At 41.1% G+C, this 20,941-nt stretch overlaps 1 protein-coding gene across 2 annotated transcripts in view; it reads right to left on the bottom strand.

The window, feature by feature from the left end:
* Positions 1-5,581: 5,581 nt before the first annotated feature.
* LOC139373361 (probable ATP-dependent RNA helicase ddx6) overlaps positions 5,582-20,941 on the bottom strand; it is a 68,756-nt gene continuing 53,396 nt past the window's right edge. Inside the window, exons 11-14 of one of the 2 annotated variants that reach the window (XM_071113799.1) lie at positions 10,330-10,393; positions 8,638-8,739; positions 8,270-8,497; positions 5,582-7,940 (exon numbers count right to left, since the gene is read on the bottom strand). In XM_071113799.1, coding sequence (XP_070969900.1) covers positions 8,283-8,497; positions 8,638-8,739; positions 10,330-10,393 — 381 coding nt within the window. In that variant the 3' untranslated portion in view covers positions 5,582-7,940; positions 8,270-8,282. The remainder of the gene's footprint in view (positions 7,941-8,269; positions 8,498-8,637; positions 8,740-10,329; positions 10,394-20,941) is intronic. The other variant, XM_071113800.1, reaches the window with a different exon arrangement.

Below are 20,941 nucleotides of genomic sequence, written 5' to 3'. Positions count from 1 at the left end.
TCAAAGAAAGGTACCTAAAGCAGACACTGAATATCCCTTTGAGGATGGTGAAGTTACTAATTACACTTGTGGTTGAATCTGTGTTTGAAATTGACAGCTTGACTGAGGGATAAATATACTGGAGGATGGATCAACAATATTGTAGTTACTCCACAATACAAACCTAATTGACAGAGTGAAAAGGAAGACTGTATAGAATAAAAATATTCCAAAACATGCATCCTGTTTGCATCAAGGCACTAAAGTAATACTGCAAAAAATGTGGCAAAGCAATTCACTGTTTGTCCTGAATACAAAGTGTTATGTTTGTGGAAAATCCAACGCAAACATTACTGAGTACCACTCTCCATATTTTCAAGCATAGTGGTGGCTGCATCATGTTATAGGTAAGCTTGTAATCATTAAGGACTGGGGAGTTTCTCAGGATAAAAAGGAAACGGAATGGAGCTAAACACAGACAAAATCCTAAAGGGAAAGCTGGCTCAGTCTGCTTTCCACCAGTCACTGGGAGATTAATTCATATTTCAGCAGGGCAATAACCTAAAACACAAGGCCAAATCTACACTGGAGTTACTTACCAAGAAGGAAGTGAATGTTCCTGAGTGGCCGAGTTATAGTTTTGCATTAAAATCTACTTGATAACTATGACATGTCCTGAAAATGGTTGCCTAGCAATGATCAAGAGCTTGAAGAATTTTGAAAATAATAAATGGGTAAATGTTGCACAATCCAGGTGTGGAAAGCTCTTACCCAGAAAGAATCACAGTTGTATTCGCTGCCAAAGGTGCTTCTACAAAGTATTGATTCAGGGGTGTGAATACTTATGTAAATGAGATATTTATGCATTTCATTTGAAAACATTTCTAAAAACATGTTTTCACTTGGTCATTATGGGGTATTGTGTGTAGATGGGTGAGAATGAAATCAATTTAATCCATTTTGAATTCCGGCTGCAACAACAAAATGTGGAATAAATCAAGGGGTATTAATACTTTCTGAAGGCACTGTACAATAACTACAGAAAACACAGGACAACTGAATTCTGAAATGGCTTCTCCCCCTTAATGACCACATAATTTTTTTTACTCACTTATGTGACAAATTTAACCGTGGCTATGTTTAAAAGTTCCAAACAAGTAATTTAATTAATTAAATTTAGCAAATTAGAATTTTAGTACCAGTCATTCATCCAGTTTCCAGGAACAGGATACACTATTTTCTTTCCAGCTCTTGCAGAATTCAGTCTCTCAGTTTATTGAATGTAGCGTCTCTGCATGTAAGAGGAGTCTGCATTAGAGAAGCACAACACAGTCATGCATGCAATTCAGAATTTGTGCAACTGTAGATACAGTGGGGGAGAACAAGTATTTGATACACTGCCAATTTTGCAGGTTTTCCTACTTACAAAGCATGTAGAGGTCTGTAATTTTTATCATAGGTACACTTCAACTGTGAGAGACGGAATCTAAAAGAGACCAAATATAAATTTCTGCTTTTCAGATGTATCAAATACTTATGTCATGCAATAAAATGCTAATTAATTACTTAAAAATCATACAATGTGATTTTCTGGATTTTTGTATTAGATTCCGTCTCTCACAGTTGAAGTGTACCTATGATAAAAATTACAGACCTCTACATGCTTTGTAAGTAGGAAAACCTGCAAAATCGGCAGTGTATCAAATACTTGTTCTCCCCACTGTACATTTGAGGCTTCGCTGTATTAGCTCTATTGCAATTTGGGAATCAGGGGTATTCTGGTTTCTGTACCAGTTTATTTTCTCCAAACCCCATGCTGCAATACCATAATTCATATATTAATTGTATTATACCCCAAACCCCTTTTACCTTTCCCCACCATTGACCATTGTTTTTAAGGACATGATTACCTTTTCCAAACATCTTGGAGTTAACCACAAGTGAACCTTCCCTCCCCCATTTGTACTCATTCATTCACACAGTCACATCTCGACTCAATGGCCAAGAGCACGCACACACAGATCCACACAGGATTAGACAGTTACATACACTCAGTGGCCAGTTTATTAGGTACACTACACCGCTCACGAAAATGGTTAGCTGCTACAGACAACGAGTCACGTGGCCGTGGCTTGCTAAATATAGGCAATGTAGCATATACAGGCATCGACGCATTCAGTTACTGGTCAACTGAACGTTAGAATGGGCAAAATGAGTGACCTAAGCATCTGAGCGTGTTATGATCGTCAGTGTCAAGCGCGCCAGTTCCAGTATTTCAAAAAAAATGTCCGGCTTCCTTTTCATGCAAGACAGTGTCTAGGGTTTACAAAGAATGGTGTGAGAAATAAAACACATCCAGCCAGGGACAGTCCTGTTGGTGAAAACAGCTCGTTGATGAGAGGTCATGGTGAATGGCAAGAATCATGCAAGCTAACAGGCAGGCCACAAACAGGCAAATAACGGCGCAGTACAACAGTGGTGAGCAGAACGGCATCTCTGAAAGCACAACTTGTGGATTCTTGTCATGGATGGGCTATTGCAGCAGACGACCACACCGGGTTCCAAACCTATCAGCTAAAAACAAGAAGCGGCTCCAGTGAGTACCGAATCACCCACACTGGACAATTAAGGAGTGGAAAAACATCGCCTGGTCCGACGAAGCCCGGTTCCTGTTGCGTCATACTGATGGCAGAGTCGGGATTTGGCGTAAGCAATTCCATGGCCACATCCTGCCTGGTGTCAACAGTACAGGCTGATGGTGGTGGTGTAATGGTTTGCTGAATGTTTTCCTGGCACACATTAGGTCCCTTGATAGGAATTGAGCAATGTTTCCATGCCCCAAATAATTCAGGCTGTTCTGGAGGCAAAGGGGGGTCTGACCAGTTACTAGATGGGTGTACCTAATAAACTGAGTATACAGACATTTACCCACTGACATAGACTGAATATTCCATCTCTACACTCTTAACATTGCCTGTTTTCTAGTCCCCTTTGTGACCACTGATCGGAAAGAACAGTATGTGAATAGAATTTGAAAAACTCTGCCTTGGGCTAGTTTGGGGTTTACACTATATGGCTAGTGTTGACCTATTCTGTCTTTGCACAGTATGGGTCACAAAGTAGACCAGAAAACAGGCTATGGACAACAGCCATACAGGTATTAAGACATTGTATGTCACTCACAGACAAACAAGCACACAGAAACATTCACAATTGCATACAGAAATTCACATTTCAGCCAATTGAACACCCAACCAAACAATCGTACAGAACAGCCATTCATATACAGACACACAGGCAATCACATTCATACCAACAAACAAATGAGACGGGACACTAACTTACTATTAAAACACACCAACCAACCCTGTTTCTCACACACCAACTTTCTCTCTATGACGCACGTGGACACACACACACACACACACACACACACACACACACACACTGACAGTCACTCACACACACACACACACACACACACACACTGACAGTCACTCACGCAAAGCACACAAAATGCCATGACGTGACATTACACTTTTTTGGTTTCGGTTCAATATAAATCCTGAAAGTCAGTATTTAAAATCAAACAAAATAAAAAAAATCTAATATTCAAAACTACCTCCACCATGAAGCAAATTGATATTTTTTGTTTGTTATTGTAAACAAATCGTGAAAACAACTAATTATTTACAAACCAATTTCCTCAAAATGATACCAACCACCTCGTAAAAAGATTGACCTAGATAACCAGTATGACTGCTCGGATAGCATTCTCTCCAGTACTTAAAATAAGCAAACTAATTGTCAAAATATAATACTTTTTTGTACTTTGGGAAAAAAATTACAAATGTGTTGAGTTTCAGATCTGTTGCAAACCATATTGGTTGGTCCACTGTTGTGCTGGAGTTCTTAAGTACCAGAGAGAAGAAAATATTCAAGGTGACTCGCAAACCCACACAAACCCAGTGCCATAAAACCCTGCTCTGCCCCCCTCCCTGATTAGCAAGCATTGTCAAAAATAATTTCAAAGAGAAGCAAAAAAAACATCACATATTTTCCTCTGCTTTCATCATCAGCTAAGCATTTGTAGCAGGACCAAAAAAAAGATTACAGCTGCCAGTTTGAAGATGCTACAATTCGCTTTCAAATATAATTCTGATGTGAGCCAACCCACCCCACACACAAGAATAGTCCCTCAGCTTTTCACAATCATAACAAAACTGTACGACCCCCCCCCCCCCCCCCCTTCCCCTCCCCAAAAAACCTCAGGGTTTTCCCAACCTAATGAATAGCAGAGATAACAAATTAGAGTTCTGCCAAGTTCTCTGCTCTGTATGTATCATATCAAAATACCCTCCCTTCTTTCTTGGAGCCAGGCTGAGGAACATCACCCAAGAGCTCTGAGGTTTTTAAAATAAAAGCTTGGTTTCTTGTTACCTAGTTTTTAGTCTAAATATACTATATTTTGTGCCAATGGGCTGCATGTACCATTTGGCTGCACAGTACATATTGGCAATTAATACATTCACAACACTTTGGAGATGACATTTTTACATTTGAGTCATTTAGATTGATTCAAATTAGACCCTAAACCGAAGGACATACCCACAAAACTGTACCAACATGAAATGTCTGCCTCTAAAAAACATATTATATTACTTTGAGGGACCCTCACATTGAGGAAGAAAAAGCAGGTCTTAAAAATATGTTGAACCATGTTGTTTTGTACAAAGAAAACGTCAAGATTGCCTCAATTCAGGCCAATGTTAGAGGGCCTTTTTACTGAATAATGTGTTTGTTTCCTTGTGTTTGTTTTTCATGTAATGTGTAATAAATGTGTATATAGATATTTATAGTGTAATGGTTGTTTATTGAGGTGTTCATGCAGGGCTCATATGTGAAAGAGACAGTGGTTTAAAAAAAAGATCCCATGCTGATCGTAATCTCCAACAACACCTTGTGCGTCTTTCAGAAATTGGATGCATATGACTGAATAGATTGTAAATTCTACCTGTTCTTTCCATAGCTGCAGACATATGGGCCCATTTCCTATATAGTGCACTACTTTATGGGTCCTGGTCAAAAGTAGTGCACTAATTTATGGGGCCTGATCAAAAGTGGTGCACCACTTTATGGGTCCTGGTCAAAAGTAGTGCACTACTTTATGGGTCCTGGTCAAAAGTAGTGCACTACTTTATGGTTCCTGGTCAAAAGTAGTGCACTACTTTATGGGTCCTGGTCAAAAGTAGTGCACTACTTTATGGGTCCTGGTCAAACGTAGTGCACTTTATAGGGAATAGGGTGATATTTTGACCCATAATCACATCACCACCGTATGAAAGCTCAGAAAATAGTTTTACTAGTAAAATGCTGCACAAGCTCAGTAATTGGATGCTACTGTGTTTTCATGAACTGCTCCTATACTGGTCTGAGATCGTTTATATATATTTTTGTCCGGTGCTATATTAGCTTGACTGTAGGTTACCATCCACAGTTTTTACAATGGGCCCAGTCTTATATTCTTTAAGTAGTCTTATATCATATTTATATCTTATTCACATGATTGATTATTCATAGTGACAGTCACGTTGCGTCTAAGTAAAAGCTGGCCTTTTTTATTGCAAAGTTTACATTAAAAGTACTTTGGCATTCTAGATGATGTCAGTCAGAGTTTGAGCCTTGATTATTGAGCATCTAGAACATGAACAAGATTCCCTAGAAGGACAGTGCACAACGAACATTCTACTTGCATATATCTGAATCAACCAATGTTACAATTCAGCTTAATTGTGTTTGTATTCCGTCTGTTGTGTGAGAGAAAGACAGATGGATGAACTGATAAGAGAGCACGTGGGAGAGTAATTAAGGCACTTGAGTGACAAAAGGCATGTGAATGTAAGCGGGCAAGATGGCTAGTGTGAATGAGCCAATATAAAAGAGTCCATCTTGTCTCTACAATGGAGGAAGACCGGTTTAAATGTGTGAACGCGTTTGGGCCTTGTGTCCCTGGCGACCGCTTTGGTCTTGCCCACAAAGGGTAAAGAAATGCTTGTTGAAATGCATTCATTTTAGTGTTAAATGGCTAAAAGTGTTTTTATTTTCATATAATAATGAATTATATTTATAACTGAGTTGATGTCTGAGGGCCTCTATGTTGAATAAAAACAAAAACAAACGTTGACCACTAATTTCAAGCTTACGTATCAAAGCCAGTGAAATACTAGTAATTCAATACAACTGCATGAATGAAGGTGTGGTGTACCACTGTAAAAATATACGTTTGGTGGTTTTCTATCTAGTGTGAGTGGGAACACTACCACAGGCATTTGCATCTCCATAATTTGAGATAAACAAAAAATGTATTTTGTCTCGTGACATGCATGTCATGTATACCTAGGTAACTCCTAGCTACAGTAGCCTGAGGCAAGGCACAAGCAGTGTTACATTTAATCAGCAGAAATATTGTTGAAAAAAAAAACAACATTACTTTGTGTGCAATTCAAAGACCTGAGCCAGCTAGTTGTCATCGGTAACAAATCAGGTTTGAATAACCTACCGTAAACATTTATTTTACGGTCGGGACTGACTGCACCTCTGAAAGTGTACATGACTCAAGCTGCTCGTTTTGAACATGACCACTTTTAAGCAACCTAAAGCCATCAATCTATGTAACTATTTTCCAATACAGGCATTATTTTGATAACCCAGCTAACTATATACACTGAGTGTACAAAACATTAGGAACACCTGCTCTTTCCATGACAGACTGACCAGGTAAATCCAGGTGAGAGCTACTGTGTGATCCCTTATTGGATGTCACCTTTAATCAGTGGAGATGAAGGGGAGGAGACGGGTTAAAGAAGGATTTTTAAGCTTTGAGACAATTGATACATGAATTGTGTATGTGTGCCATTCAGAGGGCGAATGAGCAAGACAAAATATTTACGTGCCTTTGAACGGGTTATGGTAGTAGGTGCCAGGCACACTGGTTTGAGTGTGTGAAGAACTGCAATGCTGCTGGGTTTTTCTCACTCAACAGTTTCCCGTGTGTATCAAGGATGGTCCAGCACCCAAAGGACCTACCAGCCAACTTGACACAACTGTAGGAAGCATTGGAGTCAACATGGGCCAGAATACCTGTGGAACGCTTTCGAAACACAAAGAATTGAGGCTGTTCTGAGGGCAAAATGGGGTGCAACGCAATATTAGGAAGGTGTTCCTAATGTTTTGTACGCTCAGTGTATGTGGTACAGAAGATAAGTTATTCAAGTCGAAGTTGGATATTAGTAGTGCTGTAGCAAAGGATTTATTATCCAACACTTTGTGAATTTATTAATAAGTTTAAAACCTACAAATATAGTATCTTAATTCTAATCAAAAATGCATGTAAGTGAAATGAGCTTTCCAACATTCTGAAGCTTTCTTTACCCTTAGTGGTCGTTGCTACGGTTAACAATAGGCCTCATGTCATTGATGACACAAACCTGTCCTCCTCCAAAGCTGGCCATAAAAGTGGACGACATATTCAGCTCGAAACAGTACAACTTGATCAATATTTAGCATGGTTCTTACTTTTTTTAAGACAACGTTCCTCACCTATCTCTGAAGTTTTTCAGCTGATATGTTCCTTGCAATACCAGGATACAATCCAAAAAACATTAGCCTACATGTCTTAAGCCAAAAAAGGATTGATTGATCTCATTTAGTGTGCATTGGGCAAGCTACCTTTGGTGCAAAACAACATGGTTAAACCATTTTAAATAAAAAAAAATGCAGGCAGCTCTTAATGAAATAACAAGGGGGAATAAGAACAGAATATACAAATCAGCAAAAAGTCAACTCGACCTTAACGTCCATGTGCCAGGTTTTGAAGGTTGCGAAAAGAGAAGTTGAAGAGGTGCCTGAAGCCTGTGTGCAAGAGCTGAATGTTGTGCAAAAGCTGGGTATGTCCTATTGTCCTGGATGGAAGATAAAGTGGCAAGGATTAAAAAGATGGGTCTCACACTTCATGCACATCACAAGATGGGTTCCCAATTTGATATATCCCTTATCCCCTTGTGTAGATCCACAATTACTTGATAGATGTAAGAAATATGGTAATGAGCCATATTGCCTTCTAAGGAATTTACCAAATAGCTTACGACCCTTTCAGATCTAAGTTAGGGTCGACCTAAAATATTAGGCATTCTCACTGGCATGTCCGACTGACAGGTATAATATGCCCATATAAGCAATAAAGCACTGGGTCCATCTCATCTTCGGAGGAATGTCAGAGTGAATGACTCACCAGTTGAGGGGTTCTAGGGCTCCTCCTGTTGGCAGCCTGTCTCCTTCAGCTCCTCCTCCACCTCGCAGTCTAGGTTGGCGGTGTGGAACTCGGCCACGTACAGGTTCTTGTCGATGCTGCCAGGGATGGGCTTGATGTCGGTGACCAGCTGGTCCTCGATGGACTTCAGGTTGAAGCGGTCCTCAGAGGTGATCAGGTTGATGGCCAGGCCCAGGTGACCAAACCTCCCTGAGAGAGACAATACCACAGAGGGATGGAATGGACATGTTGCCAGGATGCAAAACAGAGCATTCAGATATTAAAAGTTGATAAAAAGCATTGACATAATACCACAAGAAGCACATAAACAACACAAGGAAGTTCTATACCTGATCTTCCAATGCGATGCAGGTATGTCTCGGCGTTCTTGGGGAAGTCGAAGTTGATGACGACATTGACGGCTTGGATGTCAATACCTCTGGTGAACAGATCTATTTCAAACAGTAAAATCAACTGTACTACATACCCAAGTAAAATCTGATAGTACCAGACAAAATATACAGAAACAATTCATATGGACACGCAGTGCTTTACAAAAAGACAGTTGGTAGCACTGGTGCTCCCAACTTATAAAAGTTTAAGAGCACAACATAACATTTAGGAGCACCAAAGCATCCATTGAACCCCCCCATTGAATGAACTGCTGCCATTTAATAATGGAACACTAGTGACTTTAATAATGTTTACATCCTGCTTTACTCATTTCATATGTATATACTGTATTCTATTTTAGTCAATGCCACTCAGACATTGGTCGTCCTAATATACATGTTTTTCTTCATTCCATTCTTTTACTTTTAGATTTGTGTGTACTGTTGTGAATTGGTAGATACTACTGTACTGTTGGAGCTAGGAACACAAGCATTTAGTTAGATACTACTGCACTGTTGGAGCTAGGAACACAAGCATTTAGTTAGATACTACTGCACTGTTAGAGCTAGGAACACAAGCATTTAGTTAGATACTACTGTACTGTTGGAGCTAGGAACACAAGCATTTAGTTAGATACTACTGCACTGTTGGAGCGAGGAACACAAACATTTAGTTACATACTACTGCACTGTTGGAGCTAGGAACACAAGTATTTAGTTAGATACTACTGCACTGTTAGAGCTAGGAACACAAGCATTTAGTTAGATACTACTGTACTGTTGGAGCTAGGAACAGAAGCATTTAGTTAGATACTACTGCACTGTTGGAGCGAGGAACACAAGCATTTAGTTACATACTACTGCACTGTTGGAGCTAGAAGCACAAACATTTAGTTAGATACTACTGCTCTGTTGGAGCTAGGGACATAAGCATTTAGTTCGATACCAATGCACTGTTGGAGCTAGAAGCAAAAGCATTTAGTTAGATATTACGGCACTGTCAGAGCTAGAAGCACAAGCATTTAGTTAGATACTACTGCACTGTTGGAACTAGGAACACAAGCATTTAGTTAGATACTACTGTACTGTTGGAGCTAGGAACACACACATTTAGTTAGATACTACTGTACTGATGGAGCTAGGAACACAAGCATTTAGTTAGATACTACTGTAGTGATGGAGCTAGGAACACAAGCATTTAGTTAGATACTACTGTAGTGATGGAGCTAGGAACACAAGCATTTAGTTAGATACTACTGTACTGATGGAGCTAGGAACACAAGCATTTAGTTAGGTACTACTGTACTGATGGAGCTAGGAACACAAGCATTTAGTTAGATACTACTGTACTGATGGAGCTAGGAACACAAGCATTTAGTTAGATACTACTGTACTGTTGGAGCTAGGAACACAAGCATTTTGCTACACCCACAATAACATATGCTAAATATGTGTATGTGACCAATAAAATGTGATTTGATTTGTGACCCAAAAATATGGTATATATTTAAATGTCGACTTTGACTAATTTTAGCTTTTCATGCTTTTCATATTGAAATGCTCCCAAATTAATATTCCAAGTCGCACATATAATATTTAGAATCACATTCGACCAAAATGGTTACACTTTAGAACCCTGTGGACACGTACCGGTGCAGACAAGATTTCTGCAGAGTCCATTTCTGAAGTCGTGGAACACACGATTTCTGTACTCCTGTGAGGATTAAAAGAACACTGCATGAGAGCACTGAACACACAACCTCAGAAAAGCATCTCTTCTCATGGCTCCCATACATTGACTAGCACAAACTCATATATTTTTTACATTTAAAAAAAATTTATTTCACCTTTATTTAACCAGGTAGGCTAGTTGAGAACAAGTTCTCATTTACAACTGCGACCTGGCCAAGATAAAGCATAGCAGTGTGAACAGACAACAACACAGAGTTACACATGGAGTAAACAATAAACAAGTCAATAACACAGTAGAAAAAAGAAAAAAAAGGAGTCTATATACATAGACGAATAGTTACAATTTTAGCAGATTAACACTGGAGTGATAAATGATCAGATGGTCATGTGCAGGTAGAGATACTGGTGTGCAAAAGAGCAGAAAAGTAAATAAATAAAAACAGTATGGGGATGAGGTAGGTAAATTGGGTGGGATATTTACCGATGGACTATGTACAGCTGCAGCAATCGGTTAGCTGCTCAGATAGCAGATGTTTAAAGTTGGTGAGTGAGATAAAAGTCTCCAACTTCAACGATTTTTGCAATTCGTTCCAGTCACAGGCAGCAGAGAACTGGAAGGAAAGGCGGCCAAATGAGGTGTTGGCTTTAGGGATGATCAGTGAGATACACCTGCTGGAGCACGTGCTACGGGTGGGTGTTGCCATCGTGACCAGTGAACTGAGATAAGGCGGAGCTTTACCTAGCATGGACTTGTAGATGACCTGGAGCCAGTGGGTCTGGCGACTAATATGTAGCGAGGGCCAGCCGACTAGAGCATACAGGTCGCAGTGGTGGGTGGTATAAGGTGCTTTAGTAACAAAGCGGATGGCACTGTGATAAACTGCATCCAGTTTGCTGAGTAGAGTATTGGAAGCCATTTTGTAGATGACATCGCCGAAGTCGAGGATCGGTAGGTTAGTCAGTTTTACTAGGGTAAGTTTGGCGGCGTGAGTGAAGGAGGCTTGGTTGTGAAATAGAAAGCTGACTCTAGATTTGATTTTGGATTGGAGATGTTTGATATGAGTCTGGAAGGAGAGTTTACAGTCTAGCCAGACACCTAGGTACTTATAGATGTCCACATATTCTAGGTCGGAACCATCCAGGGTGGTGATGCTAGTCGGGCTTGCGGGTGCAGGCAGCGAACGGTTGAAAAGCATGCATTTGGTTTTACTAGCGTTTAAGAGCAGTTGGAGGCCACGGAAGGAGTGTTGTATGGCGTTGAAGCTCGTTTGGAAGTTAGATAACACAGTGTCCAAGGAAGGGCCAGAAGTATACAGAATGGTGCCGTCTGCGTAGAGGTGGATCACAGAATCCCCCGCAGCAAGAGCAACATCATTGATATATACAGAGAAAAGAGTCGGCCCGAGAATTGAACCCTGTGGCACCCCCATAGAGACTGCCAGAGGACCGGACAACATGCCCTCCGATTTGACACACTGAACTCTGTCTGCAAAGTAGTCGGTGAACCAGGCAAGGGAGTCATTAGAAAAACCGAGGCTACTGAGTCTGCCGATAAGAATATGGTGATTGACAGAGTCGAAAGCCTTGGCCAGGTCGATGAAGACGGCTGCACAGTACTGTCTTTTATCGATGGCGGTTATGATATCGTTTAGTACCTTGAGCGTGGCTGAGGTGAACCCGTGACCGGCTCGGAAACCAGATTGCACAGCGGAGAAGGTACGGTGGGATTCGAGATGGTCAGTGATCTGTTTGTTGACTTGCCTTTGAAGACCTTATATAGGCAGGGAAGGATGGATATAGGTCTGTAACAGTTTGGGTTCAGGGTGTCTCCCGCTTTGAAGAGGGGGATGACCGCGGCAGCTTTCCAGTTCTTGGGGATCTCAGCCGATATGAAAGAGAGGTTGAACGGGTTGGTAATAGGGGTTGCGACAATGGCGGCGGATAGTTTCAGAAATAGAGGGTCCAGATTGTCAAGCCAAGCTGATTTGTATGTGTCCAGGTTTTGCAGCTCTTTCAGAACATCTGCTATCTGGTTTTGGGTAAAGGAGAAGTTGAGGAGGCTTGGGCGAGTAGCTGCGGGGGGCGTGGAACTGTTGGCCGAGGTTGGAGTAGCCAGGAGGAAGGCATGGCCAGCCGTTGAGAAATGCTTGTTGAAGTTTTCGATTATCATGGATTTATCGGTCAGTGGGCAGCTGGGAGGAGGTGCTCTTGTTCTCCATGGACTTTACAGTGTCCCATAACGTTTTGGAGTTAGAGCTACCGGATGCAAATTTCTGCTTGAAAAAGCTGGCCTTTGCTTTCCCGACTGACTGCGTGTATTGGTTCCTGACTTCCCTGAACAGTTGCGGGGACTATTCGATGCTATTGCAGTCCGCCACAGAATGTTTTTGTGCTGGTCGAGGGCAGTCAGGTCTGGAGTGAACCAGGGGCTATATCTGTTCTTAGTTCTGCATTTTTTTAACGGAACATGCTTATCTAAGATGGTGAGGAAGTTACTTTTGAAGAATGACCAGGCATCCTCAACTGACGGGATGAGGTCAATGTCCTTCCAGGATACCCGGGCCAGGTCGATTAGAAAGGCCTGCTCGCAGAAGTGTTTTAGGGAGAGTTTGACAGTGATTAGGTGTGGTCGTTTGACTGCGGACCCATAGCGGATACAGGCAATGAGGCAGTGATCGCTGAGATCCTGATTGAAGACAGCGGAGGTGTATTTGGAGGGCCAGTTGGTCAGGATAACGTCTATGAGGGTGCCCTTGTTTACAGATTTAGGGTTCCTTGATTCCTTGATGGTGGGTTCCTTGATGATTTGTGTGAGATTGAGGGCATCTAGCTTAGATTGTAGGACTGCCGGGGTGTTAAGCGTATCCCAGTTTAGGTCAGCTAACAGAACAAACTCTGAAGCTAGATGGGGGGGGTGATCAATTCACAAATGATGTCCAGGGCACAGCTGGGAGCTGAGGGGGGTCGGTAGCAGGCGGCAACAGTGAGAGACTTATTTCTGGAGAGATTCATTTTTTAAATTAGAAGTTCGAACTGTTTGCGTATGGACCTGGAAAGTATGACATTACTTTGCAGGCTATCTCTGCAGTAGACTGCAACTCCTCCCCCTTTGGCAGTTCTATCTTGACGGAAAATGTTATAGTTGGGTATGGAAATCGCAGAATTTTTGGTGGCCTTCCTAAGCCAGGATTCAGATACAGCAAGGACATCAGGGTTGGCAGAGTGTGCTAAAGCAGTGAGTAAAACAAACTTAGGGAGGAGGCTTCTGATGTTGACATGCATGAAACCAAGGCTTTTTCGATCACAGAAGTCAACAAATGAGGGTGCCTGGGGATATGCAGGGCCTGGGTTTACCTCCACATCACCCGCGGAACAGAGGAGTAGGATGAGGGTGCGGCTAAAGGCTATCAAAACTGGTCGCCTAGAGCGTTGGGGACAAAGAATAAAAGGAGCAGATTTCTGGGCGTGGTAGAATATATTCAGGGCATAATGCGCAGACAGGGGTATGGTGGTGTGCGGGTACAGCGGAGGTAAGCCCAGGCACTGGATGATGATACGAGAGGTTGTGTCTCTGGACATGCTGGTTGTAATGGGTGAGGTCACCACATGTGTGGGAGGTGGGACAAAGGAGGTATGAAGAGTGGAACTAGGGGGTCCATTGTAAACTAAAACAATGATAACTAACCTGAACAACAGTATACAAGGCATATTGACAATTGAGAGAGACATACAGCGAGGCATAAAGTAATCGCAGGTGTTGATTGGGAGAGCTAGCTAAAACAACAGCTAATCAGCTAACACAACAACAGCAGGTAAAATGGCGATGACTAGGCAGAGAGGGTCGGATTAACTACACACAGAGCCTGAGTTCGCGGCTGGGGCCGACAGATAAAAATAAATAAACAGAATGGAGTACCGTGATTAATGGACAGTCCAGCAGGCATCAGCTATGTAGCCAAGTGATCATAGTGTCCAGGGGGCAGCAGTAGATGGAACAGGGGAGCCACCACTATGCTAGCGACACAGCGTTTAAAGTTAGTAGCCCTGGGCTAGTAGGAGCGTCTGCTCCGACGGAGGCCGGATGAAGGCACAGCGGATGGAGTATTCGTCGGCAGACCAGTCGTGGTGGTGCGGCGGGGCGCCGTGTCGACAGAGAATCCAAGCCAGATGGCGAAAGAGATATTGTGGAATTTAGTTTGCTAGCCGGGAGATGTGCCTGGCTCACAGCTAACTGGTTCTAGCTTCGTGGCAGTGGCGTTAGCCACTATATCCAATCGGTAGCAGCGGTGATCCGGTGCCAAGGTCCAGAGTTTACAGCAAGGATCCGGTGGAGTTTTGGGCTCTAGCCGTGTATGAGTGGGGTTCGGGTGAACAGCTGAGTATGCCGGGAGGTGGGCCTCAGGCATAGCTTCGGTACTGGGTGCCACGGTGTGTGAAAGCTAGCCAGTGGTCCAGGGATTACGGCAGGAATCTGGCGTTGTTGTGGAGAGACAGTCCGATATTGGTAGACTAGCGAGTATTATCCAGGCTAAAAACAGGGCTGGTATCTGTGCAGAAGGTAAAAGCCGCTAGCAGTGCCTAACAATGACTAAATAGCTTGTAGCTAATTAGCTGGTTAGCTTCTGGAGATTCTTGAATGTGTTCTAAAATTGAAAATAATAGCGATTCCGTATCACATTGGGTGAGGCAGGTTACCGGAAGGTATAATCGAATAAAAAATCGAAAAGAGATTGAAAATAAATTGAAATATATATACAAAAAATACAAAAGTACACGAGAGGACAAAACAAACACGTCTTCACTGCTACGCCATCTTGGAGACATAATCTCCTCTCTGGTCAGGTTTTTTCTTATAGGACAAATAACATGAATCTGAATCATCATTAAATCTGGTATGGTTTGTAGACCCACTAAATATGTTAATAATAATATTAATGGGTTGGAACCGGTCTTGGGAACAGAACCAAAAACTGGAAAATATTTTTTTCCAGGAACAGAATCAGAACCACGAACTAAAGTAATCTATACTGTTCCGGAACAGAATTGTTATTTTAAAACCAAGGGAACTGGTTAACAAAGTTATTTTAAGTTGCGGTAATTTTTTCCCAGTCCAACAAAAAGCAAAGCACTTATGCAAAGCCCTCACTCTGTCACTCAGAAACTTATTCCAGTGTCTGCCTGACAGAAAATATTTGCCAGTTTGTAGGCAATCCTCTGTAGGTACAATTCTGTGGGCCTAATTATGATAATTGTCATAACAACAAGATGCACAGTGCTTCAAGCTGAGCCTTCTCCTGTATCGCCTCTCACTCTCTCCCCACCCGCCAAATGTCAGTCGCATCTCGCGCCTTACTCTAGTCTGTCCACTGCATGTAAATAGCTTGCCCGCTCCATAGCAAGCTGCTCTATCCGCACTGATTGGTGAAGTAATTAATGTCGAGCAACAATGCCTTCAGAAAGTATTCACATCCCTTGACTTTTTCCAAATGTTGTTGTGTTACAGCCTGAATTGAAAATTTATTAAATTGTGATTTTTTCTTCATCGCTGGCCTACACACAATACCCCATAATATCAAAGTGGATTTTTTTTATTTTTACAAATTCATTAAAAATTAAAAGCTGAAATGTCTTGAGTCAATAAGTATTCAATCCCTTTGTTATGGCAAGCCTAAATAAGTTCAGGAGTAAACATCTGCTTAACAAGTCACATAATAAGTTGCATGGACTCACTGTGTGTGCAATAATAGTGTTTAACATAATTTTTGAATGACTACCTCATCTCTGTACCCCACACATGCAATTATCTGTAAGGTCCGCAAGAGATATGTGGCACCATAATTTACATAAATACATCAAAACACATGGCTTGATACCATTCCATTTGCCCCATTCCAGCCATTATTATGAGCCGTCCTCCCCTCAGCAGCCTCCACTGGTAAGGTCCCCCAGTCGAACAGTAAATGTCAAACACAGATTCAACCAAAGAGCGAGGCACCTATTGGTAGATAAATGTTTTGTTGTTGTTTAAAGCAGACATGGTATATTCCTTTGAGCATGGTGAAGTTATTAATTACACTTTGGATGGTGTATCAATACATCCTGTTACTACAAAGATACAGGCGTCCTTCCTAACTCTTTTGCCGGAAAGGAAGGAAACCGCTCAGGGATTTCACCACAGGGCCAATGGTGACTTTAAAACAGTTTAATGGCTGTGATAGGAGAAAACTGAGAATGGATCAATGATATTGTAGTTACTCCACAATACTAATCTAATTGACAGAGTAAAAGGGAAGCCTGTACAGAATATTCCAAAACATGCATCCTGTTTGCAACAAGGCACTAAAGTAATACTCCAAAAAATGTGGCAAAGCAATTCACTGTTTGTCCTGAATACAAAGTGTTATGTTTGTGGAAAATCCAACGCAAACATTACTGAGTACCACTCTCCATATATTCAAGCATAGTGGTGGCTGCATCATGTTATAGGTAAGCTTGTAATCATTAAGGACTGGGGAGTTTCTCAGGATAAAAAGGAAACGGAATGGAAACAGACAAAATCCTAAAGGAAAGGCTGGCTCAGTCTGCTTTCCACCAGTCACTGGGAGATTAATTCAACTTTCAGCAGGACAATAGCCTAAAACACAAGGCAAAATTTACACGTGTTACTTACCAAGAAGACAGTGAATGTTCCTGTGGCCGAGTTACAGTTTTAACTTAAATCTGGTTGTCTAGCAATTGTTCAACAAACAATTTTATCATCATTTTCAATACATTAGCAGAAATAAAAAAAATAAAAAAACATTTTCACTTTGTTATTATGGGGTATTGTGTGTAGATGGTTTTAATCCATTTTGAATTTAGGCTGTAACAACAAAATGTGGAATATGTCAAGGGTTTTAGTTTAATTTATTTGCACCACAAAGAAAACAAGTGACAAAACAGATTTACTAAAAATATATATAACAAATCAAATGTGCAGGTGTGGTTGGAAGCCCAGTGGCTTATATGAAAAACACACCACAAAAAAGCAATATACAATATGTCATGAAAATCAAAGGTGCCAGATCAGCTAGCCAAACTCTCTTTCTCTCTTGGGGGAGTTGGCCCAGTTTTATGACTTAATGTTGTAAACTTTCTTTCTCTTGCACTGCAGTATGGAGAAGTTAAAAATCCCTTTGTTGTAACAGGGACAGACTTTGCCAAAACTTCAAACATCAAACAATGAACATTGGGACAATATATTTCAATATCCAAATGTTGGGAATTATGACAAATGTAATATAGAAATGAATGTCTATTTTGTGATGACATTAAAATGGTCAGAAAGACTGTATAACATGCTAACTGTAACTCTGAAAGTGTACACGTCCTAGTGATCAGGTTTACATCTAAAATAAATTATTAAGTATAAGAATACTTTTGAAAAGATAGAAATGTGATTTTACCCTTTTCATATAAACCTGGGCCAAGTCGGTAACCACGCCCATGTGAGTACAGGCATTGTTTCAACATGACGGAACCGGCTTTCCGACCAGAGTGCTTAAGAGGACTCACTGAAAAATGTACATATTAGACCAAAATGGTCTAAATGGTTTAAAACTATAAGACCAGAAAATGGTAAGACCCTCTGAAACTTTCAACAAGTGAAGGTGAAGGAAGACTAGACTACACATTCACAGCCTGCAGCTGTATATGTAAAATAGCCTAGGAAACTCGACCAAAGACGGGAGGCAAAGAACAGTTTCTCTCACCATCATGAGGTATCTATTCTAACAAACTTAGGGAAATACAGATCCCTCTCAACACTGTGTGGGACCTCTGATGTATCCATTCTAACAAACACTCCAGAACAAAAGAAGCCTACAACTAAGGACATTGTGACCTCTGGGGGACAACCAGAGACTTAAATCAAAACACTTCCCATAGACGGATCGAATTCAACAGAGAGATGACAAAGACATCCACGCGTAAATATATACATCGCAATTATTTTAGAATGAGTATTCATATTCCCATGAGCATAGCTTCCACATATCTTTGTCTCTCCTGCTCTTTATCTTTCCCCACCCCCTTTCCATTGTGTAACAAGCTGTCATATTGTGTTAGTCCACTAGGGACTTTTCATATGCATTAGGTTAGTAATCGATAACCTATACCATGTGTGTTTATGTATTTCTGTGTGATTATTTAGTTAGTATTTATTTATTATATTTTTTCAATTTTATTAGGATCCCCATTAGCTGTTGCAAAAGCGGCAGCTACTCTTCCTGGGGTCCACGCAAAACATGAAACATAATACAGAATGACATAATACAGAACATCAATAGACAAGAACAGCTCAAGGACAGAACTACATACATGTTTTAAAAGGCACACGTAGCCTACATATCAATGCATACGCACAAACTATCTAGGCGTTGTGCCGCATGTTGCTTTATCTGTTTTTTGAAACCAGGTTTGCTGTTTATTTTGACAATATGAGATGGAAGGAAGATCCTGACAAAATATCCCGTTTACTACGGGAACGTTATTTTTCCAAAAATGAAAATACTGCCCCCTAGTCACAAAAGGTTAATGACTCCAACCTAAGTGTATGTAAACTTCCGACTTCAACTGTATATTAGCCCTCAAGAGTACAATTAAGAGCATCTTTGCAACCATTGAATCTATATGTTTTGACAATAACAGCTTACAATCTAAGGTAACGCCAAGTAATTTAGTCTCCTCAACATGTTCAACAGCCACACCATTCTTTACCAGATAAAGCTGAGGTCTAGCACTTAAGGAATGATTTGTACCAAATACAATGCTCTTAGTTCTAGAGATGTTCAGGACCAGTTTATTACTGGCCACCCATTCCAAAACAGACTGCACATCTTTGTTAAGGGTTTCAGTGACTTCATTAGCTGTGGTTGCTGATGTGTATATAGTTGAATCATCAGAATACACAGACACACATGCTTTGCTTAATGCCAGTGGCAGGTCATTGATAAAAATAGAAACGAGTAGAGGGCCTAGAGAGCTGCCCTGTGGTACACCACACTTTACATGTTTGACATGAGAAAAGCTTCCATTAAATAAATAATTAAGCCAATTTGTGTGTCACTGATTCATCGCTTAGGCTAAGGTTCTTGTGGATTAAGATATTTGCGAAGTTCAGAATGAGACTGATATGAGGAAATGATTGATTGATAACTGGTATATCGATGTATTCTTGAGTTAATTCGGGAAACTGTAACTCATTAAATAAACTTTTCCCATGAGGCCCCAAATTACTAATGAATTAGTTGCATGATTAATTTAATTGAGTAATAATTAAACGTAGGAGGTAATTAAGTACCAAAAAAAAGTTTAAAAAAAATATAAAACCTACTATTCATAAATTAATTGATCAGTAATCACAAGAAAAAAATGTGTTTTGTTTAAATGTGTGTGTGAGAGATAGGCTATACGGAGGATATTACTGAGCAGTTCGTTTCATCAGGCTGACCCCTAGTCTGTCCGTAGAGCTCCGAGACAGGACTGTGTCGAGGCACAGATCTTGGGAAGAATACGAAAATATTTATTCGGGCATTGAAGTTCCCCAAGAACACAGTGACCTCCATCATTCTTAAATGGAAGAAGTTTGGAACCACTAATACCCTTCCTAGAACTGGCTACCCGGCCAAACTGAGCAATCGGGGGAGAAGGCCCTTGCTCACCAATCAGGCCAGACAGAAGCATCACGTCTGGAAGAAACCTGGCACCATCCCTATGGTGAAGCATGGTGGTGGCAGCACCATGCTGTGGGGATGTTTTTCAGCGGCAGGGACTGGTAGACTAGTCAGGTTCGAGGGAAAGATGAACGGAGCAAAGTACAGAGAGGTCCTTGATGAAAACCTGCTCCAGAGCGAGCGCTTCAGGACCTCAGACTAGGGCGAAGGTTCACCTTCCAACAGAATAATGACCCTAAGCACACAGCCAAGTCAACGCAGCAGTGCCTTCGGGACAAGTCTCTAAATGCCCTTGAGTGGCCCAGCCAGAGCCGGACTTGAACCCAATCTAACATCTGTGGAGAAACCTGAAAATAGCTGTGCACCGACGCTCCCCATCCAACCTGACAGAGTTTGAGGGGATCTGCAGAGAAGAATGGGAGGAACTCCCCAAATACAGGTGTGCCAAACTTGTAGCGTCATGTTTTTGCAAACATTTCTAAAACCTGTTTTTGATTTAATCAATTTTAGAATAAGGCAAAATGTGCAAAAAGTCAAGGGGTCTGAATACTTTCCGTATATACAGTAGATTGGGGATAACAAAAGTCCAATTATTGAACCCTGTGGCATGTCACAGAATATCTTGGCCCTGGTAGATGCACAGCCGTTTGCATGAACAAATGGTTCCCTATCATAAACATAATTATATAACCAATTATATGTATAATCATGAAAACCATAGTATTGCAATCTAGAAAGTAATATTTCATGATCAACCTTGTCAACCTTGTCGCTTTGGATACATCTAAAAAGATGCCAAGAGAGTATTCATTGTTGTTTAGGGCAGTAAATATTTTCTCCCCAAGTTGCAAAAGAGC

This window comes from Oncorhynchus clarkii, chromosome 18 (assembly GCF_045791955.1).
Source record: "Oncorhynchus clarkii lewisi isolate Uvic-CL-2024 chromosome 18, UVic_Ocla_1.0, whole genome shotgun sequence".
NCBI classification, from domain to species: domain Eukaryota; kingdom Metazoa; phylum Chordata; class Actinopteri; order Salmoniformes; family Salmonidae; genus Oncorhynchus; species Oncorhynchus clarkii.
The sequence above is the reverse complement of the archived record's forward strand: the minus strand, read 5'-3'. Positions and strand labels throughout refer to the sequence as shown.